This window comes from Tasmannia lanceolata, unplaced genomic scaffold (assembly GCF_043159265.1).
Source record: "Tasmannia lanceolata isolate RefF3 unplaced genomic scaffold, GAP_Taslan_0.1 ptg000015l, whole genome shotgun sequence".
Taxonomy (NCBI): domain Eukaryota; kingdom Viridiplantae; phylum Streptophyta; class Magnoliopsida; order Canellales; family Winteraceae; genus Tasmannia; species Tasmannia lanceolata.
The window spans coordinates 63,885,785-63,909,858 of NW_027518692.1; the positions used below are offsets into that span (position 1 = coordinate 63,885,785).

Here is a 24,074-nt window from a genome sequence, read left to right on the forward strand (position 1 = left end):
TATACAACCAAGTTTGTTCCATGCTCTTAAATTATTATTTTCACTCCCATGTTTTGGAGAAACACAAAAAATGGGATGTGTGTATGTGCATTATCTTAGTTGATGGCAATGAAATTGATCGTCTTGTGACGTTATTAGTGTTGATTATAATTTCATTGTGATGGATCATATAGAAACTAGGCTATAATTATGCTCTCACATTAAGGTCTAGGCCCAATAGAGGAATATTTAGTCTCTAAAAGCAGGTTTAAATGTTTAAATGAGATATTGATGCAACATTATCATTAGAAATCAAATTTCACCCCTTGAGCCCACCATGCAGCTAACATAAAGGAGAAGCATCATCCACACCCATCTCCACACGAGACGCTACTCAGAGTATCATTCCAAAGCAATATAAAGGGATCTTATACTTGAATGCCCATTCTGGATTTGAATTACAATTGATGAGTGAGCCATGATTAGAATCAGGGTGACAAAGGCCTCACTTCTTAAGTGTATCAATGGAGAAGTTTCCTTCTTGGTGTCAATTAGCCTTTCTAACTGCACAATAATTTGAATCACTAGCATGTTCCTTCAAAATACTTCCTCTGTTCCTCAAATAATAAAAACAGCTTTCCTTTTAGTAGATTTGCTCCCTTTCCATACTTAAAAAAGTCCAAAATACATTCCTTAATGATTACATCAAAGCCAGCAAAAGATACATGTCCATATTTTCCCCAACCTATTGGAAAAAGCCTCTTTGTGCTTATAGACAAACATTCATTTTCTATATCCCCTCCAACTAACAAAAAATGAAGATATACAACCACCTTCTCATACAACAAAAGCATGCCGGGTAATGCAGCAACAAATAGTTGCACTGGAACCTCAACGGAATCCTTCAGTTTTTCTGCCGATTGATTGCCATTTCCATCCATGACAGGAAGAGACTCAGCTTGGCTTTCATATTCATCAGGTCGAGCAATGGGCTCATCTTTAAAAAGCCGAAACAAATATGAAAAATATATTTAAGAAAAATGGAAAATCCTATGCCCCCCTGGTGCTCCTCTTCCCCCACCAGTTCTTCTTTCTCTTTTCCACATCAAATTTTCCAATCTTCTGAAGCGCTGTCTTTGTCTCCCTTAACCGGACCTTGTATTCCTTCTTCCACAATTCAAACTTAAGTTTCAGATTCTGAAGCTCCTCATCGGGGTTCATGTTGGAAGCCGACTGCCCCGATTTGACCTCAACAAGGAACCTGGCATTATCATCAAAAGCCTGTTTTCGCTGCTCGAATTCCCTCACTAGGTGGCTAACTGCATTGCAGCCACCACCAGATTCTCTACCTGGTCCAACATCGGACGGGCGAGCATATACTTTGGCCGGCGTGCCCTCTGGAGTTCGGCTCTCAACGGACATGGAGTCTTCAGAATCGTAATAGTTGGGCGATGGTGAAGCATCAGGCCTGGCGAGTTGGCTTGCCACATCGTCAGCTTCTAGGTTTTTCTTGGCCTCATCTAGACTTTTCTGCAACAACATGAGGGAAATTTAGTCATTTGGTGGAGCCAAGTCAAACAAAAATATGCTTAAAATGATTGGAAAAGACACGAAATAAGCAAATTTCTACAAGAATAAAAAGCAAAAGTTATTTAGTATTCATCTTGAAGAAACAATACTGCACTGGCATAAATCAGCATATATTTAGTCATTTTTCTGTAGGAACTATCCGGGACTAAACAAAGATGAAAAGCAACCTCAAAGAAATCAATATCTAATAACAAAAAAAAACCCACACCATCAACGTTTCAGTATACTAAAGGAAGGTAAGGCTAATATGGAAAAATTATGAGTGCCCTCCATAGTCCACATAGTGGGAAACTTAATCTAAATTCATTATATTTTCAGGTAGTCTCAACAAATTTTCTCAATTTGACAAGAAATACCGCTCGCTTTTCACCATCTTTCAAAAAAGCAGATGTCAACCAATAGATTGTGGATGTTTACATCTTGAGACTTGGAAGGAAAAAAAACAGAGATGGAGAAATCATCCAAAGGTTCAATTCATGGAAAAACAGGGCAGAAAGACAAATAAGTGCCAAGAAAAGAGAGAAACTAGCCACTAAATTCACCTGCAAAGATGTTATTTGTTTCTGCCATATCTCCTCCATGGATTTCATTTTAGCCTCATATTCCGTCCACCTAGTCTCATATTGCTGTAGTTGCTGCTGCAATGTGACATTTTCGTCCTCCTTCTGTCGCAGTGAGGCCTCTGCCTTCCGAACCCGCCTTTGAAGCTCTCCCATAACTGGCGGGAGCATCTCAACATGCTCCAGTTGGGGATTCTGCTCACAAAACGATACTTCTGATTTATTTTCAAACTAGACAGTTCAGCATCTTCAAACAAGAAATACAACATGAAAATATATAGTAGGTTTTGTTTATAGTAGGTTTTGTTTCTAAGCAATAGACTGTTTTAAGGAGGAGGCAACACTGCGTATACATTTCGGAGTAAGGTGGTTCTCAGAGACTCCCAAATGGGAGGGACAATGCACCTGCTTGGGTTACCAAAAGTAGCATGATGTGAACGAAGGAACAAGTAGAAAATAAGAAATTTTAGAAGCTGAAAGGATCCAAAGCATGAGTGGACCCTCCATAGAAGAATTGTGCAACTACTGTATTTACTCTGAGAAAATGATTGTTAAGACCATCAGGTTACCTGTGTAATTGTGTAGACATGTGAGTGATGTAACCTAATCTCAATTGCCACCTGATTCTGATCATTTGACCATTCGGTTAGGATTATGGATTCATTCTATTCTTTTGGGAAGGCTACTCAGCCCTTCATAGTTTTTTGTGTAATATTTTTCTTGTTTTTCTTTTACTTCAGTATGGAGAAACACTGTGATTTAAATGACACTTGAATTTTCAGCAGACAGGTATCAGCTTCCCCATTTCATTTCTTTGCATATCATTTAGTCTGTTTCTTATATCCAGATTGAATACAACTAAATGGGTCTCATAGTGATTCTTAAGGAAATTTGACTATTGGTCAAATGGATCTCATAGTGATTCTTAAGGAAATTTGACTATCGGTGGATGCCATAGCTGTAAATACCAGCTTACTCAAACAATGAAATGGTGAACCAAATAACTGAAATCGGACATAGACTAAATTGCCAATATTTTTAATAAAAGTGCAAAGAAAAACTTATGAATAATCTGGACCAGATGTCATCAACCAAATAGTTTAAGGCCAACAATTTCCAGAAAGATGAAGAAGTATCTTCTTCCTTCTCTAGAATGTTTTTAAACGTCAGAGAATAATTCGTCAACAAAATTCATAATGCCACAGAGATCACAAATTTTTACAGCCATCTCTATAACCTCAAAAATGTCAAAATAAATGAAACACGGAAAAGTTTTTCTCCATACTAAAAGAAGCACCCGACATAAAGATACCTTCGTTCTTTGAATCTTTCTGTCTACCACCCTTTTATCTTCTGTACGCTTGGTATTTGATTCTTCCAAATTTTGCAGAATCACATAATGTCTCTTAGCTAGCCAACTACGGATAACTGAAGAAGAGAGGAAAGAAAAGAAAATGTCAAATTTTGAAGAATCACATAATGTCTCTTAGCTAGCCAACTACGGATAACTGAAGAAAAGAAAATGTCATTTGTAAGTATAGGCATAAATTTCTATTGTAAAACCATGATTTTACCTGACTGCAAAAGTATAATCGCATTTCGATAGTCAATAAATGCTCTCCTGGTGATCCGCTGCTTTATATGCTTCTGTATAAGAACTACCGCTCTCCATCTTTTTATCAGAAGCTCAAATGCCTTTCTTGCACTCTCACCCCTTACAACTGCATACGATACGATATACTATTCAATCAGAAAGAAAGCAGAAAGGTACTGATGAACCAAAAAAATTAAGATATTATCATAGATCAGAATCTGAAAAATTAAAATATCACAGAAGTTCATGGATAAGCTCATGCATGGCATGTATTACAATTATTATCATAAAACAGACTTGTGTTTGAGAATTCTTTGTAAACATAAACATTCAATTGAGATGATACCATACAGATATTTGGTTTACAAAATAAATTTTATGACAGTTACAATTCCATCAAATAGGTTTCGATAAGATAAACTCAAACAATACAGCATAAAAAATAACAGGAGTCTTGTGATACAGAAAGAACGCTTTAGATTTGAATAGCTACTTATGCCTTACATGATTGCAGTGTAGTTATTCCTTTCTTAACCTCTTGGAAATTATGACGAGCTTTGCGACCACGGAAGCATTTCTGAACCCCAAGAATTCCTTGCAGATTTCGGTTTCTTGTATCTTCCAGCACAGCAAGCTATAAATCATGCAAATATAACACATCAGGCAATGCATACTCAGGAATGTCCAACTCAACTCAACTCAACTCAACCCAATCTCAACTAAGCCTTTGTCCCAAACTAGTTGGGGTTGGCATACTCAGGAATGTCCAAATTTATAAATAATTAAACAAATAATTATTTAAAATTTTTTATCGTAAACAGTGCATTCCATTGCTTATAAAAAAAAGGTTGTCGCAACAGTTCAGTAGTTTCTATAGTTGGCTCAATGGCAATGGAAAGTACGGAAGGAACAATTTCATTTTAAAAAGAATATTTACCTAAAAAGTGTATCACCATACCTAAAATATTTACCTAAAAAGTGTGTTGCCTTACACCTCAGTATAGAGTAAAGATTTGCACACAAAAAAAACGGAATTTTTTTCAGTGTGGCCAAACATGCCCTATTTCAAACATCTGCAAGAGTAGTTTAAATAATTTTTTTCTTCCAAACCTAAGTGAAGTAATTAATTCGGAAATTAAAAGATCCTGTATTGGGGATTGGGCAGTCTTTACGTATCAGGCTCTTCCCGGCGGTGATTCTCTTTGTTTCATCTGATAAAACACTAATTATAAAGAAGAAATGAAATATCTATGCCATTATAAACACTCTTATGATATCATTAAGCTGGAAGCTCTCTATATAAACTTCTGCAAGCCGATATCCGACTGTTTTTTTGCAGACGACACTATTATCTTCTCTATTGGAGCTAAAAGATCTCTACATAATATCATGAAGTTTCTGAAGTATGAAAGTGCTTCCGATCAACTGATTAACAAGAACAAAAGAAGTTAAGCATGTGGAGATAAGCTTACGAGGAAAAATATTATCAAATCAGTACATCACTGGTTGGCATGGGACAAGCTTTGCAAAAAAAAAAAGGAGGGTGGAATTGCTATTAAAGTGATGAAAGATGTCGGTATGCCTTTTAGGCTGAAAGCAATCCATAGGCTCCATGGAGATCACTCTTTATGGAGTGAATTCATGATTACCAGGTAGTTAAGGAGGAAGAAATTATAGTTGGTTAATCACAATGAAGGATTCAAAGCTTTGGAAGGACATGTTACTCCTGAGACATGTGATTTTCTAAAACCAAGTGGGCGTTGGTAAAGGGTGGATTAATTTTTGAACGGATAGGTGAATAACCGATGCGTCTCTTTTGTGTCATATGGATAACGTTTGGGTATTGAATGTGTGTACGTGTATCAGAGAAGTCATTAATGAGCAGTGCGAATGGGACACGAACAAGTTCGATGATCATCTACCTTCTAATATTGTGAACAATAATATGAACTCAAATGGGCGAGATTCATCTGGAAGGATATGCCAACCAAGATTTATTACTTCTTGTGGCAGTTATTTAATTATGCTATCCCAATTGACATTTTCATTCAAAAGAGATTTATGCATATAGCGTCAAAGTGTGATTGTTGTGACAATGGGCAAGAGGAAAACCTGGACCACCTTTTCTTTGATATAGTATGGCGAACACAATTTGGAATGACTTCTCTAGAAAGCTCAACATCCCTATGATCCAAGATTGGAGTGTGCATGGCCGGTTGTATTACTGGTATAACATATCCAGCAAAAAGAGCCAAACTAAATTTGGCAATCCTATTGGAATCGTTAGTTCTATTATATCATGGGAGATAGGGAAGGAAAGGTGCAGCAGGCGAATGGAAGGTAAAATTAGACCCCCTTCTATAATGATCAGATCTATTCTGGACAGGATCAAGTCCATCGTAGGCAATATCATTCCTAGAAAAGAATGCTCCTTTATAGAATCGATGGTCTTGTCTCAATTGGGCATTGATCAAATCAAAGTGGTTCCTCCTTGAGTAACATGGATTAGAAGTCATAACAACTCCCTTAAGGTAAACATTCACAGCACATCTAAAAGAAACCTGGGTGAGATCCAAAGCGTTGGGTTGAAGCGGATAGTCAGGTATCGATCAACGTCATTGAGGGGAAGGACAATATTCCATGGTCAATCCTTTATTATTGGCAAGAGATTGAGGGTTTATTGAGAAATGTGAATACAATCATAACCCACCATTACAGAGAAGGTAACCAAACGGCTGACTCGCTAGCTAATTTTGCCCGCACTACTAAGGACTACATATTGTTTTATTCTTGGTATCAGCTTCGTAGGGAATCTGGGGGATCTGCTCATTGTGATGCTTTGGGCATCTGTACCTTTAGAGGAAAAACTCAATATGTTTGTTTTTTATTTGGGTTTGGAGGTAAGGCGGGATGTCCTCTTGTATACTTTGTTCTTATCTCAACTACAGTCCCCTCTGAAATAAAAAATAACAATGGGAGTAGGGAGAAGGGAATTACCTGCCCTGTTCGGAAAAATAACTTTGTATAACCAACTTGATACATGTCCGGGTGGATATTGAATTGCTGAAGAATGGCCACCGAAATACTTAGTGGATCCTGGGATACAACATTCTCCAAGAGAAGAAAACGATACCTAAGATAAAATATGAAGGCATGTGTCAAGATTTGTCATAAATAACAGCTTTGATATTTAGTAAAGAAGTGACGGATTAAAAGATTTCATGAACTACCTTCTTGCAAATTGTTGATGTGTCATTCGGGTAGGATAGCCAGACCTTGATATCCTCACAACCTCCAGGACACCACAGCATCTGAGCTGCTGTAAGACGAGATCATTTTCATACAAGCCAGGTAGTTGCTTACTGTTCGGCTTTATACACCGAATGAAATGTGGTGTGGTATTTTCCAACCGCTGCATCAGTTTGAACAGTTGACCCTACAAGCATTTCAGAGAATCTTTCAGTTGTGGAGATCAAGAATAGAATGTGACAGGTTTCCAAGGGCAGATAAAAATGGCCCAAATTTATATAGTTCAGTCACTGAGAATATAGGAAACTGCAATATTGGAAACTTTAGGGTGATTCCAGTTGTAACTCAAAACACCCAATTGATGGATTTGTTCATAAAACTCAACTACATCCTTGTTCTAACTTGATGCATTCATCACTATCTTGCGGGAATCCTAGTTATGTCATTTGAATCTCTTTTTCAAGATTTTCTGCTTGACATATCATAGGCACTAAACATGAAGAACATTATATTTTCCTTACCAACAAATTGCACAAAAAAAAACACCTAAAATGTGATATAGATATGACATGGGAAAATAACAACCTAGGTCATGCAGGTATGGGTAAGACTTGAAAATGAAGTACATGTGGACACTGGCAAGACACGAAAAAGTATGCCCATGAGGTTGGGTCGTACCTTTTGTGCACACATCTTCCACGAGAAATCCTCCAAAACATCAAAGAATGTACCAAATATTTGGGTGTCTGTTACAAACAACTCAGTCCACATAGATTCAAATTTAAACAAGACTGCCCCTCATTCTTAATTACAATTATAAAAATTGAAGAACTTCTAGACTCTCATATAGATCCAAAATGGACTCAGTTCAGATTGATCCAGATACTGGGATGCTTTCTTGATTGGTTCCAGATAAAATGTTGTTGAATTCATAATTCCAGCGTGTTTCATAGATAGACTATGAGTTTATTTATATGTTAAACATATATCTCAAGTTTAGAAACTACAAATAGTAATCTTTACCTTAAACTTTGTACCAACACTTTGCTTCTGGGAATCAGGGCCACTTGGCCTCCAGAGAGGACTCATGGGCTTCCGAGATTGATTAAGCATTTTGGAGGCAAATAACTGAGGTAGTTGGTAACTGCAGGATGAGAGAAGTTGGATGGACTCGGAGTGCAGTGGATCTCTGTTCTTCTCCAAGAAGCCACTTGTGTCATACAAAACCTGATAAAACTCTCATGTCAATCATATGAAAAGCAAACTTCATTAGCTAAAGAAAATAACTGATTTAGAGAAGGTCTGCAAACCCACACAAGTCAACTCAGCGCCAAAAATAACTGGATAAAAATTTGTAACACCTCAGGTCATCTCATAAGTTGGGCAAGACTTGTTTGAGCAAAATTTTCAACTCACTGGAATCACTCGATAACTCGGGTAAGCCACTAAGTTCCATTACTGTTTTTTATTTTAATGGTATCTTTCAATCACTCAAGAATTATTAGGTTTAAGTAAAATATCTTTTAACTTAATTAAGAAGAAATATTGGAAACACGGTAGAAAGTGCTATCAGACTTTAAAATCGATTGAAGGGGTGAATGCTCGTAGGACAAATACTTCCCCATTAAATGGATACAGATAATTTATGGGCAATTGTCCATATAATTTTCTTACCTTTTGAAGATTATTGTTCCGCAAAGGCGGGAGCCTCGTGCACTGGGCCGCCCTTTTTTTATGAGATAGGACTTCAAAATCGACTGAAGGGGAGAATGCTCGTAGGACAAATACTTCCCCATTAAATGGATACAGATAATTTAAGGGCAATTGTTCATGTAATTTTCTTACCTTTTGAAGATTATTGTTTCATATTTTTTCCATATTTATCGACATTTAAAAATAAAAATAACAATTCCATCTGTCATGACCAGAAAATCACAAGTCAACCATGTCAAAATCTGACCTGCCTAAGTCATGATTTCAGGCAGACGAAGTTGAGTCTGAAGCACAATTTTGCAAACCATGCTCCAAAGTTTGGCAGTAAGAATAACCAACCTCTCCAGCATAATGGCGAACGCTAAAAGCCCCGGCCCTTTCCCCTTTGAAGCAGGGGTTAGCATTCAAATGTTGCTTAAGCTTATTGGCAAAGGTTAGATCCGTAGCTTTTGGGAAAGTCGACTCTTCATCCAATAAGGACAACAGTCCAAGTGGTTTCTGTAATACATATAAGACAAAAGCACAAAGGAAGCAATCAGAAGGTAAAGAGGAAACATGTGAGAAATGTCATGCGAAGTGAACATAAAGCATATAATACGCCTTATTAGAAGCGAATGAGAAGTGCATAGAAACATATATTATATAGTAGATTAGGGAGGAAGGGCTAATGGTGGTTAGGATTACAGCTAGTTAAAGAAAACTTCAAGGCTGATTAAAATTAAAGTTTTAGGGGTGTATACTGGTACAGGTTTGATATTTTATTCATTTAGATTTAATGTATTTTTTTAATAATCATATAAGTTTTATTTGAAACTTAAGATGAGTTTTTAAGTTTTGAATAACGCTCCATTTCTAAATGCACGCCTTTGGGATTACCAAAAGAGGAAAATGCTCTTTTATGAAAAAATAATCCCCTAACTAAGAAATGTACTCTTAATTAGAAGGAAGCATTCTTCTGCTAAATTTGAAAAGTTAGAAGAATTTAGCTTCCGAAGCAGCTTTCTACCCAACTAGGGAGCTTCCAGTAACTATGGCTTAAACTTTGGGAAACATAAAACCCATAATTTGATGACCTGTTAGTGTGACCATCAAGCTAGTTTGTTTGTATCTCGTTCTAACATCGAGCTAGTTTGTTTGTATCTCGTTCTAAATTTCAAAAGATAGCAGCACTTCAGAGAACCAAATGCATTAAGACGATAGTTTCATGATTCAAAAAAATAATAATAATAAGACGATAGTTTCGATTTATATATTTGCTTTTAGTCAAATAAGTATAACAATGAATAGCAGTAGCAATAATCTCCAAAATCAATTGTCAAGAAAGCCAGAGAAAAATACCAAGAAAAAAAAAAGAGAAACCAATGGAACCAGAAGATGCGGAAACCCTGTATTATGGTTTCTATTATACTAAAAAGCATTTAGCGGCATGGGATCTTTTTTAAGCCATAATGGAACAAGAATTCTGTGTATCTCAATAATTGACTCATACATACTTGGTGCAGATAAAGGAAGCATACCTTCTCAAATAGATTGAGACAATCTTGATTGTCTTCAAAATCAACTTTAGTCCAATCAATTCCATCCTCGGAATACTCCTGCAGAAGGAATTCAAGGTGCTGAGGAACTACTTCTACCATCAGGTAATGGTATTAAACTAATAATAAAGTACAGAAAGTTGATACATTCAGTTGAGAGAAAAGGAAAACAATTTCTTGAAGGTGGGGAGAAAATAGAACTTTAGAAATGTAAATCTCATCCCAAATTTCACAACGGACATTCCTAAACTTTCGGATTGCTGTCTCTTCATAACTACATACCGATAAGCAGTGGGTAACCAGTAAAAAGCATAATCCTCCTACCACCCAAAACGAGAAAGGATTTATAAAGGAAAATGAATTAGCAGGAGGTGGCAACCAAAACAAAGACCTATTACCAATCTACAATGGTTTGCAGATAGCCTATAAGGCAACAATTTGGAGTCAGTGTCGTATTTTGGCATGAGTAGACCACTGTTACCCGGGCATATGGGAAAGGTACCCAGCATCAAAATGTCCGCGGGAAATGGAATGGGAAAGATACCCAGCATCAAAGTGTCGGCAGGGATCCAACACAGCAAGCTCCGAAAATTTAGAGACCATGACAATTCCATCCAAAAGATAAAGCAAAATTTCATGTAAAATATAAATAGATCTGGAAAAGAACAATGAATAATATAAAAAATGAGAGGCAAGGGAAAAAACATAACTATAAATAAACATGTGCAATGCCCACCTTCTTTTCATTAGGAGTAATAATGGTTGATGGTCATGACACGTTGTTAAGTATCGAAGCATCCCAACCCGCCTCAAAATGCAAAACATTAAGATAACAGTGACCTTAGCTACAGTAAACTAAGTGTCGATCAATTCACCCTACTTGATTTGCGTTGTGCAAGACAAATAAACATGTACTGGTTATCTATTTATTTCTTTTTCTTACATTTACATTCTTTATTAACAGATTTAAATATTTAATGATTTTTAATCATCAAACATTATATTATAATAGATATACGGAAGAGAAAAGTTCACATTGTCAGTAGAAACATTTAAATATGAACAAATCGTAAAGATCTTCTCTAGAACCACAGGTTTGGCTTCAAGAAGTCTAACAAATCAACCCCAACAATCAATAATTGGCCAAACAAATGACAGCATTTATGCTCTTCGAAATTCTATATGATATGGATCACAGTTTTTCTCAACGTCTGTTCCAAGCATTAATGGACACTTTTTTTGGGTGCTTTGGTCTCTCCTTTTAAAAGTATGACCATCCCTTCAGAACATAGTGCATCAATGTTATGGTTCTGTCCATGACATCCTGAAAACTAATTCTACACTTCTATGTAGAGCGATCTCAAGACTCGAGCTGAGTCGGTACCAGATCACTTATATGGTTGCCATATTTGTGGTGTACGCCGTTTGTAGTGGGATAATTCTCAATTACCAAATATTATTCCCAATCTACATATGAGTGTGTGTCTACACATTGATTTGGGTAACAATAAGAAAACACCCTTCATCAACTACCAAGAAAACACCCGTTTCTTGGGACTAAGACATTACTCCTCAAGTCCCCCGGAGTTCCCCGCTGCCCAACATGATTAAACCTCCCAAAAGGAAACTTACAATAACATGACAAGCAAATATCAACAAAGTGCCCTTCATTAAAGACATCATACTGAAACAAAACTTAGAAAAGCTGCATCAAACTCACATTTAAAAAAAGCAGCATCATGTATGCCCAGCAATGTTGATGCTACAATAGATCCAGGATGCTCACCTCCTGTTCAAGTTTGAACAGATGTCGATTGAAGTGTTGTTGCAGCCTCTCATTCGCATAGTTTATACAGAATTGTTCAAAGCTGTTCTTCTGGGAAAGTTCAGATAAATTATCAGGATACAAGATTATCATTCAGAATAAAATAAAATAAAATAAAGCAGTAATGCCTAATGAGCATGTCACATAAAACACATACATAAAAAGATTCAAATCCATAGATATCTAAGATACTTATGGATCTCCTGGTATGCTGTTTGCCCACTTCAAGTGACTTGTTGATTTGTTCTACAAGCCAATCAAACAAGCTAGCGTAGATATATTTAGCTAGTGCATCTCTAGTGTCAATGGCCTGAGGAATAAAAGAAACAAATAAGAGACTGTATATATATATATATATATATATATATATATATATATATATATATATATATATATGGGAAAAGTGAGTGTGAGTGGGCCCTCATATAAGCTTATATGAGGTGACGGCTAGAAACAAGGTGGGCCCACAGTTTTGGGGTGATCCAAACCATTCATTTGATAGGGTAGATTGGGTGTGCCCAAAAAATCAGGGCCATAGGATCATCCCAACCCTTTCAACTGTGGAGGTGAAAAGTGGAAAATTTTGGGCAAATTTATAACTGCCCATTTTCACCTCCCCAATTCAAAGGGTTGGGATGATCCTATGGAGCTGATTTTTTGGGCATACCCTATCTATATCAGGGCCTATCAAATGAATGGTTTGGATCGCCCCAAAAATGTGGGCCCACCGTGTTTCTAGCCGTCACCTCATATAAGCTATATGAGGGGCCGCTCATACTCACTTTTACCTCTCTATATATATATAAGAGAGAGAGAGAGAGAGAGAGAGAGAGAGAGAGAGAGAATAAAGCCTCAATACGTAATTTTCAGACCTGTGGCAATGTCAGATTTTGGACAATATTATCCTTGCCAGCTCGAATTTTGCGAGTAGATAAGGCTAACATCAAATCCCGCACATCACAGCCCATCAAGTTTGCAGCAATAGTTACATCTGTAACAGTATTAAAGATAAAATCACTACATTCCTGCCAACGTAAGCAAATCCTAGTATCCGAAGTTATTTTCCAGTGTGTCCTTTGTACCACCCAAGACTTGAACTCTGGTCAAGTTGGTTAATTAATACTAACCAATGCTACCAATTAGAGCAACCCTGGGGGGTAACTCTGAAGTTATTTTAAAATGACAAAGGGGTTTCATTAGCAAACCGGTCACACAGCTGCAGCTAGGTATCGAGGACATTCTCACGTGAAAAAAAGTGTGAAAATGGAAGGGCTAAAATGCCTAGACTCTCTCTGAAAAAAAAATATAATTGCAGTAGATAAAGTCAAATGCAATTTACCCATTAATCTGCAACTACATTCATTAGTTTCTTCACAAATTCTGACATATCTCTCTTCTCTCAATGAAACTAAGAATCTCAAATGCAATCGATATACAAATTGATAGTCATTGAATAAGGAAGTAACTAACAATTCCAGAGTAAACATAATATCTAATCCCCATATTGCAACCCCATTACTAACATGTTTATCAGTTATTATCAGTTTCTCAGAAGGAAAAAAAATCCCTAAGAGAGAAATACCCCGTAAATAAATAGAAAGCACCCAAAAATAATGACACCTCACAAAGACTATCAAGTATGAAGGTTTTCTAAACATCTGTCTGGGAAAAAAATATAGGCAGGCAGCCTTCTACCTTCATTTGCCACAACTTCCACATGATTTTCATTGTCGATTACTGAAAAGGAGATGTTTCCCAGCCATAAAACTGAAGCAAGCATTGCAAATGCATTCTCTTGATCTTCTTTGCAAATTTGAACAATATCTAGAGCTTCCTGGTCAGATGGAAGAAACAGAAAACTGTTGTTATGGTGTCGTGACTTACAAGACACAAAAAGAATTCAAAATATGAAGTCGTAATAATGAATTTTTCAGATACCATCAGAAAATGAAACTTTTGAGCATCATCAACATCATCAATTGTCAGGCAATCACTCTGCTTCAGATATTCATATTCACTCGCTGCTTTTAGGTTCAACCGCTCTGCAAAGCAACACAAAACTAAAAATTAACGCAGTGTGAAGAACATATGCATAAATGCCCAAAAATTTTATCTGAAGTATTAAAGGAAAAATGTATCTACAAAACCGTTATAGCACATCTTAGGTGTTGAAGAGGTAAAGACAACATCCTCAAATTAAGCAAACGACAGTTTTCAATTTGTTTAAGATTTAAGAAACTGTAGCTCCAGTGCCTGTGAATGGGTGCAACCTGCAATCCAATACTATATTGAAAGATGTTTAGCTGGATAACAGAAATATTCCATTAATGCTCAAAGTTTGATGAATATTCCACAAATTATGTTCCTGCAAACAAAAAAATCTGAAATTGGTTAGTGAGAATCTCCACTGAACAGATTTTATTGGCAGTACGAACAGGTTAGGTTTCATTGTTTTGAAGCATGCCAAGGTTTAAAATTTCGGCCAAAATCCAAAATTTCAGACCAAAATTTCTGATTTCGGTGATGACCAAAACTGAAATTGCCGAAATTTGGTCGAAATTTTGGAAATTTCGGTGAAATTCTTGATAAACTATTAATTTTTTATTCCTTCACAAAATTTCGGCCGAAATTTCTGCCCAAGAAAACGACATTTTGAGCTCTTCTACCGATTTTCGGCTGAAATTCGGGATTTCGGCTAAAATTTCAGTTTCAGTGAGGACCAAAATTACCCCCGAAACTGAAATTTAAAACCTTGCCTCGGCAATCATTGATAGCGACATATGCAAGGATACCATCCGTGGAAAAATTATATAGGGAGTATGAATAGTTTATGTTTTATTGTTTATGAGCTCTCCGGAAATCATTGACAAGGATTCCATCGCCAGCTTCCATAGAGGACAAATACATGTTGATGAATATTCATAACGGGAATAGAAGAAGGAAATAGATTTGGTATTCAAAAGTCGTCCATCAATAAAGAGATGCTGGTCAAAGCAGAGAAGTTACAGATTTCTATAAAGTGTAGAGACATAGATGGGAGATTCGAAGAAGAAAGGGACCCGACACAATTTTGGGGGCATTGCAGTGGAGGTTAGCACATATTATCATGGAATATGGGATTTGGCTAGGGGATAAGATATATCTTGTGTTCATATCAAGAATTAGGCAAATGAGTAGTTGATATGTTACCTAGAGAAGGAATCAATGGCTTGGTTTTGTGTATTGGGCAATCTCTGCCCCTCTTGTGAACTGTTTCTTCTTCTTTTTAATAAAATTGTTCCTTTTCAAAATAATATAAAACTCTTTATATAGCACTAGTTAACCAATTTCAATAAGCGACTGAAACCAAGTCCTGGTTTATGGATTATCACCTATGTGCGTCTGTCCATTAATTCCACTAGAGAGTGGTTTAGAAGTTTCAAACTAGGTGGCACTTCTAGAATATCTTCCTCCATAGCTTACTGAAACAAATGTGTGATTTTAACAGCAAATAGGATGGAAGATAATACTGAAAAGTCGAAAACTTCATTAGCAAGGAAGGCAGTGAGGAACAAAACGAGAACTCTGATAATAACTCTGAAAGTTATCATAGTACTATCAGTACCAGAAGAAAGATACAGATTAAGAACTGAATCAAATAATAGCCAAACGTCTCAGACCACTGGAAAAATTCAATGAGAAAACAGAACCATTTGGAAAATGAGTTTGCCCACTTCCTTCACAAAAGTGAATAGTCCCATATTGGAAAGTGGAGAAAAACTTCATGGGTTTATATAGCTTTTCACTTCTTTAGCTCTGTGAATGAGAAGAGGAGAAATGGGGCCTACGCGCATGAGCCACCAAGTGGACCTGGTGGGTTTTTGGCTATACCACACATGCACGCCAACCGGCCCGGCGCGCGTGAGTCAAGGTTTTTCCCTTCCCCCTAAATTTTAATTTTGATGCATCAATCTTTACCCTTACCTTCGCCATTCTTCAGTAATAGCACCGACGTTATTAGGTATGTTGTCGTTACTGGGTAAATAATGCCGCTATTCCTAAGCGTTTTGACCGTTGGGATGAGACTCTTCGCATCTGTAACGTAAACAACTCTTTTTTTAAAGGGTGCCTTTACTACATTAAAGGGCGTGTTGAACGGACATATTTGGGTTATAAAAAGAGAATGATCTCGGTATTTCTTAACACAACGAAAAACTATTACAAAAGTTTTACTGTTTCTTCTTCTTTTCCATAATCTTACTGTAAAGAGTTTTCCTTCTTCTTTCTATTTTACATATTTTGTTGAGCAACTGTAGTGTTCGAGTGGTTCGAATCTCTTGGATCGTGCAGCTCTTAGAGATCGACGGTGTGTCGGGCTGTTGTATCCTGGGGGTGATTGTGGCCAGTAATCTACTGCATCGAAGTTAGTTTCCACAGAGGTGCAAATTCACCTTAAAGAGAGCGACATAGTCCATGCCTCATCTCGCCGCATCGAAAAGGTTATTCTAACGCTGCTTCTTTATTTTTCTGTCCCTCAACAGAAATCTGGTAAGCCATATTATACCCTAAATCCTCAACAAATCACACCCCTTCTCTCCTACGCCAACTATAGAACCTCCTTTCCTCCCACCACTGACGGCTGCTACCATAAATAAAGCAAATCCAACTCTAATGCCACTAATTTTGTGTTGTTTCAAGTTTCTTGGCTACTTTTCATCATAGACAATGCAATAAACTAAGCGAATGTAAGAGAATCTGTAAGTGAGTAAGTTTTAAATACAACTAATAACCATCGATGAAGATTTCAGCATTATTCCGTACAGAGATTTCCAACCCACTCCTGCTTTCTGGATTTTCTGAGAAGTGCCGCTTCCCACTCCCACTTGGTTTAAGTTCCAACCCACTGCTACTTTCTGGCTTTTTTGAGAAGTGTCACTTCCCACACCCACTTACTGCAAGTCACTAAGGTGGATACAGAAGATGCTTAAATTTTAGGATCAACGACGCTACTTTGTTCAAGTCAGCAGATTAACCAAATGGAGAGATTGGTATTTAATTCATTCACCTGGTCAGCGGTGCACTAGAGAAAGATCACCTTTATTTTTTCTGTTGATTCTTGAACATGATAAATAGATGAATCAACTATTTCTTGGAAGTGACTCATGGATGAGCATACAGCATTACAGTTGCACTTGATATTCCTTGAGTTTCTCGTCATAACTGATGGGAAAAGGATTTTGCATATTCTTAACAAAAACCAAATAAAAGGGATAGTTTTGTAAATGTATTCATTATTCAGATGGAATATGAATTAATACGTGAATAATACACCTTGTTGGTTGGTTCTGATTCAAGATATAACAAAGAAATGAAAAGGAAGGTTATGTCATATGCAAAAAGAATTTTGGCAGGAAAGTAGCATTTGTAGTTTCCAAGTTACACTATGACATTAGAACAGCCCTGACAGTGTTTCTAAAATTCATAAGACCCATTGCACTAATACACTACCACCACATCCAACTGTTGAGATGGTAGACTTAAGTTCCACATAGTAACAACTAAGGAGATAGCTGCTTCTCACTACTTCCATTAAAGAAATACATGACAAAATGCATCCTTAAAAAAGAGGTCGGCATTTAACAGCTCATCAAATCTGTGCAGCTCAATTAAAGTCTCCAAGTAGAAGATTTCAGATATTTTATGTTTTCAGGCTCATTTTTTACATAAGAAGACTTCCACACAATCACAAGTTGCGAAACTGCTTAAGGACTCGAAATTCTACAGCACCCACAATCAGATAATGCATAAAATTTAATAGGAGATAGGACGTATTAACATCTCAAATTGACAGATAATTAAGCATAAAATAGGAGACTCAACTCGCACAGATACAATAATGGTATAATGACCTTTAAGAAAAGGAGGAACTCCAGCACAGAGTTGATAAAAGATATGATATGATCTTTCCCCCTTCGCTCGCTGAACCACTCTTGACTGATCAAAAGAACAGTGATTCTTCAAAATTGGAACAAGAAAGTAAATGATATCCGACTATAAGTTTAGATGGGAGTAAAGTACCTTCTCAAGCAAAACTGTCCATAAAAGTATGGGTAAGTTGAAGTTTGTTGGAAAAAAATGCAGTAAAAGAGTGAGTCAGTAAATATTTAAAAAATGTAGATCAGGTATAAATTGTATATGTTCCAATGGGGGATAAGACATTGAAAGCATGCTCACAGATTTGAATCTTAGCACCACAGATTTTCCCTGTTGAACCAAAATGGATTTCAATCAGCTTCCCCTGCACAAATGTCAAGAACAAGTAAAGTCAAATGCAAATTATCAAGGTAATCTCAGCCATGAAATGCAACATAAGAACTAGAATGTGCATATCACAAGAAAACTAATTGATCATGGAGGCAGACTTTGCGCTGAAGATAAAGGCACATCATGAATTTCATCCCACAACAGCTACTAAGAGCACCTTCCATCATGAGGAGAAAAAACTCACAAATCGACTGGAGTTATCATTTCTTGAAGTTTTTGCATTCCCAAAAGCTTCTAGTATCGAATTTGCTTGCAGAACTTCAAACTCTATCCCGCTCCCACCTCCAAGTGCAGCCAAGTATTGCATTGCAATTTTTGCTGTTTCTGTTTTGCCGGCCCCACTTTCACCACTGTGAAACAAGTCACATATTGAAATGCCAAATAATGTCAACCGAGTGTGGCTCAATACATGATTCCAAGTAGATGATGGATCTTAGATAAGTCAACACTTCATAAATAAGTACATCATTACTGTTCAACAATCAGTAGAGAAGAAGAAAATGAAAAGTCTGCAATTATTGTGGTTAAGAGTAGAACTCTTTATATGCCTTCTTTGTCTATTTCCTTTGTTACTGAAGTGGGCAGGATGTGGACCATCAAAATGGCATCTTTTGTAATTTTATACTATAAGTGGCGATCAAATTGAGCTTATGTTGGGGTCGTGGGGTATACAATTCAAACCTTACAAATTTCCTCTTCCCACCATTTCCTCTTTCTTTCACTTTCTTCTGTCCTAACCCTAACTCCACTGCTTGTGTGGTTCCCTCCAAAACTCTAGGGTGTTCTCTCTTCGTGCACAAAAAACTTATGTTCTCAGAGTTCGTTGTGCCCTAGTGTACCAACCCGCTATACCTCTTTTGGTAATAAATCAAGGAAGAAAATGTGCAAAAAACTATTTTTCATGAAGATTAGACTGGAGTGCAGCCTTGCATGAAGTGTGAATTGTTGTATCTGTGTGTGGGATACTGTGCCCTTATATGGAGGAGGCTTCCTCCGTGTGTTGTGCCTTCATGTTGACTGCTGACTCTTTGTGAAGACAATTGTGTATTCGTGTGATGTTCCTTCTAACGAACTGCTGTATCTTTGTGAGGATTGCTATCCCTTCGAATGGACTGCTGTGTATTTATATGAACTGTTGTGTCATGGATTTAAGCTTCTGCCAATCCATGTCAGTTTCAGCCGACATGTGTTGGTTTCAATGGGGAACTAATTCCGAAGATTGATTCCTTGCTATGCACCAACAAAATTAAAAAGTGTCATATATTCCGGAAACATTAGAATCCATTCTAAGTTGAAGAGTAAAAGAAACTAAATGATCATCAACTTTCAAAATATGTGAAATATGAATATCTATGTTTAGAATGAACCTTACTATTCCAGACATTGGTGATATCACATGTCATTAGGTGTTCAATCATGTTAAACTATTATGAATGATTGTTTTCCTTATATGGTGGTTTCTAGGTGTGTATTTGTACTTATCATAGTATTTCCTAAAGTTTCATCTTAAATTTTCATCATTTCCATGGGCTTCCACAAACTTCTATGATTTTTACAAGATTTTAATGGACTTTCAGAAACTTTCACTTAGTACCTTCACTTCAGTGGGAACAAAATCCAAACCAAAATTGAAATTTGATTCCTTATGTCTCTTTGTGTACTGTTGTACCTTCTCAGAGAGTGGTATGCTTTTGTGAGCATGGTTACATCTTCGTGTAGACTGATGAGCATTCATGTGAACTGTTGTGCCATCTTGCGGACTGCATGGTTTCAAATTTCCACTGAAACCGACATGAAATGACCAAAATGTTTCTATTTCTATCCCTGACAAAAACGAAACCAAAACAACTGAAATGCATAAATCAAAATCATAGTCATTGTTTAAAAGGCGGATGCGGCACGGAACACGGCCGAAGAAAATTGAAGTCGACTCGACACGACGCAGTCGAGTACTCAGTTGGCGCGGTCATAATTTGGGAGAGTTTCCACATTAAAAATTAAAATAAATTTTGATAGTCTATCAAACACCATAAATTGAAGAAGCTAAATAATAATGAGGTGAAACACATTCTGAATTACCATGTAAAAGTAAAGTATCAACATGCTAGCACAAAAATCTAAGGCTAAGCAGTAAGCATGCCATTTTCTCCTATTATTAAAGGCAACAGGATATATAAGATGTTTTCTAGGACTCAGTTTTTAAGCTCCTTTAGCTCCACCACTGTAAAGAAGTAGAATCAATAGATTCTATACCATAAACTTTGTGAAGATTGTTTAACTGAAACAGGATAGCTTATTCGTTCTATCCACTTCTGATAATATGATATTTGATAATCAAACTTGTTTAGCTGGTGATGCCTTTTTCGTATTTCTGAGTTTCGGTCAACTGAAAAGACATGCCTATTGCAACATAAATATTTGATAAAAAAAAAGTAAGCAGCAGAAATTTAATTATGACATTGCCCAAAAATTTGAAATTATTTATTATTTCTTAAAGGAATGCTAATACCAAATAGATGAAAAGGGTCTTCAATGTTAAAAGGTAGCTTAAGGCACGGATATAGGTAGACATGTCACAATATAACTCGGGGAAGATCAGTAGCAAAACCAAAGTATCCAAACTTCATGCAAAACTGAGACCAAAATCTTCAAATTACCTTATGATAATGGATTGATTTACTTCATCTGCAAAATCCACAAAAACGGAAAAGTATGATGCTTCAAGAACAAGCCAATTATGCCTCCTTATTGAGCGCCACTTAACCCAACATATTAAAGTTTCTAGAAAAGAAATATCATAATGTTCACCTCTCATCATCTCACTAAAGGCAGTGTCAGCTATAGCATAGACATGTGGACTGTCCATAAGTTTCTGTCTATAAGCTGCAACAAAATCATTTCCATAAAGAGACACCTCTTTAAAGGGATTGACTGCAACCAAAACAGGCCCTGCTTTGGTCTAGATAAAGAAAAACAGTAAACAATCAATAAAATATTGATTTGGGAGCAACACCCACGCTGTAGGCAAAAGCAAATAAATATGTATCATGTAATACTTACATAAATCATATCACGGGTATATCTATATTGAAGATTGTATACAACTGAAGGCTCATTCAAGTAACTAAGCTGTATAAGATCTTCCACACCCTCAAGGATATCTGGATTTGCAGGCAAGAGGTTTTCTGTTGACACAATCACGACCTGATGGTCATAACGGCATACAAGAACGTGTTAATCCCACCAGCTTAAGTCCTCAAGCCTGAAAACTTGAAGCTACAAAAGACCGCTAGAAGAGAAGTTATAAACTTACATTGCCGTTTGAAACCAAAATGACAGCATCCTCTCCTGAAATTGATTGTATCTTTCCCAGTTCCCATTGGTCATTTTGAAGTCGGCACCAAACACGAAGTTTCTGAAACAAAATGTGTCACGTCTACATTAAGTACCAAACCACAATTACCTGAAGCAGTCAAGGCAACCAAACGAAAAGGCTATGCCTTTGATGCAACTTTACTAGCCTCTTTCATGAATAAAATGGCATTCATTCCACCAGCGAAATCAAAGAGGATGAAAGAAAAACTAGATTGTAGTCACTCAGTGTCACTAACACACTTCGATACTTAGGAAATGAAGAACCGAGAACATAATGAAATGCATAGTTTACCTAGGAAGCAAAATAATGGAAATCAAATAGGTACTCCTCCCAGCATCTGGCTCGAAGAAGGCAAACTGTCATGGGTTCATAAGCCTTTCACCAGGAAACCTAGCACTCATGCCTCTTGTCCGAGGTTTCAATATTGTTTTGGACTCATTCCCAGCACAGATCGGAAATATTCCCAATTGCACAAGGAGTTAGCTAAACATTGTGTCTATGGGATGCCATCAATCTCAAATGCTAGATGCATTTGTCATTGGAAAATTTTACGAACTTTATTCTTTTCATCCAACAGTTTTGATCAATTTGAAGCTCGATTTACTGTTCGCTTTTTTATTTCTCTATAATTGCATGATTGTTCTTGGGATTTTTACATTAGATCTTCTACTTTGGGATTTCACACTAAATAAAGCTTTCCTAGAGTAGATGATTTTGTACTTTTTGTTGTTGCTGCTCACATCCTGTCACTTAATTGCGAGGAAATCATCAACAAATGAAACTCCTCAAGGCCCCAGGATTGCCAATTCATAAATCTTTCAACTATAGAAAATGTAAGATAATTTTATTTAAACACGTAAAAAATGACTCTCTACAACCTACTTATAAAGTTTTGTGAAATACAAGCTTCAGCACCATGAAAGCTTTATGAAAGTAATATACCATCCACACATGCAAATCAGTTAAATTGTGGCAACACCCACATCCGCAAGTTCCAGAAAAGATAAAAGGAAGCTGAAATCTGCAAAGTACAAGGTACCTTTTGAAGAACATAGCTGATGGGGTCACACCGCTCACATTCCTCGGTCGATGGTTTAATTGACAAAGGCACGGCTGCAGGATTCAGATTACCGGTTTCTTCTATCTTTTCTTCACAACTCTCCTTTTCGACCATTCTAACATAGGGCGACTCAGCAGGCGGCTCCACCTTCAACTTCTTTTTGCTGCCAAACATCCCACCTTTAAAACCCAATTCTTTATCGTCTGAAGAAACCCGTTTTTCTTTCTTCTCCCCCACCTCTACAGAATCATTAGGAAGATATTCAGGCAGTTCATCGCCAATCCTAAAATTAATAGGCAGTGACCGTCTCGATGATGGCAACCGTGCCCTCGATGTTGGGCGGACAGGCAATGCGGGCGGTACATCCTTAGGCCGCTCATCCCTTCTACGTATCGAGTCAAGCATTTCCTCAAGGGAGCTACGAGCAAGAGAAGAAGACGACATTGTGGACAACATGATTTCAAAACCCTAATCCAGATCAAAATGCCTCAGTCTCGAATCCACTTCAAAAAAATCTCCCAATCAATCACCAAATCCTCTAACAAGAAACCAAAATCTCACCCAAATCTTCACAAATCTCAAGATAGAAATCCGAAACTAAATTCCCCACCTAATCTATTATAACTCATCCCATCGTGATTTTTAGGATATGAACTGCGTGTAGCTGAATTAAATTAAATAAAATAAAAAAAATTCATTGCCGGATTATCATAACCCTCCACAAAAAAAAACCCAAGAATTTCGTCCGATTGTCATATCTCGATCGAGTCTTTCTCTAAAAGGAAAAAGGAAAACATTCATTCAGCAGAATAATAATTTTCGCCCAATTCAAACACCGAAATTGACATAACCCTCCACCAAAACCCGATTGCTGTCATCTGATCAAAAGCTACTCCAAGAAAAGAGAATTTTATGAACTTTTACTACTGCGCACTCGATAAATCTAAAAAGAAGGAGAGAATGAAAATAACCCAAATTTAATGCCTACAAGGCCATGAATTCCAAGGAATCTCGAGAATCTGAGCTTTACCTTGGAAGGATTAATGGCGGGAAAAGAGAGGCATGCATTTTCTTTATAACAAAATACGTGGGAGATTTCTCGGGCATAGAAAAAGAAAACCTAATCTGAAGAAAGCAGATGTTTTCGGTCCATCAGAAAAGAAATCAATCTAAAAAATCCTTCCCTGAAAGGAGCTCAGCTTGCTTTATTAGAAATTCAAATTCCAGACAGGGCCCATTTCCCATCTGTCTTCCGTTATATGCCAAAACCAGAGCCCAACACCTGACCTG

The 24,074-nt window shown here is 37.0% G+C and overlaps 1 protein-coding gene across 2 annotated transcripts; it reads right to left on the reverse strand.

Moving 5' to 3' along the window:
* Positions 1-602: 602 nt before the first annotated feature.
* Positions 603-24,065, reverse strand: LOC143893010 (myosin-2-like). 2 transcript variants are annotated; one of them, XM_077397936.1, is made up of 24 exons: positions 22,764-24,065; positions 21,662-21,763; positions 21,409-21,552; positions 21,157-21,307; positions 21,006-21,033; positions 18,533-18,698; positions 18,259-18,322; positions 18,103-18,116; positions 17,934-18,018; positions 13,984-14,087; positions 13,741-13,879; positions 12,918-13,036; positions 12,203-12,355; positions 12,007-12,096; positions 10,203-10,280; positions 9,025-9,183; positions 7,996-8,199; positions 6,954-7,159; positions 6,721-6,856; positions 4,228-4,357; positions 3,704-3,850; positions 3,442-3,557; positions 2,112-2,324; positions 603-1,509 (listed from the first exon to the last, which is right to left on the reverse strand). In XM_077397936.1, exons 1-24 carry the CDS (start codon positions 23,238-23,240, stop codon positions 1,030-1,032), a joined length of 3,705 nt encoding a protein of 1,234 aa, XP_077254051.1. In that variant the 5' UTR covers positions 23,241-24,065; the 3' UTR covers positions 603-1,029. The 2 variants fall into 2 exon arrangements, with proteins under 2 accessions (XP_077254051.1, XP_077254052.1); XM_077397937.1 differs by lacking the exon at positions 12,203-12,355.
* Positions 24,066-24,074: the final 9 nt, after the last annotated feature.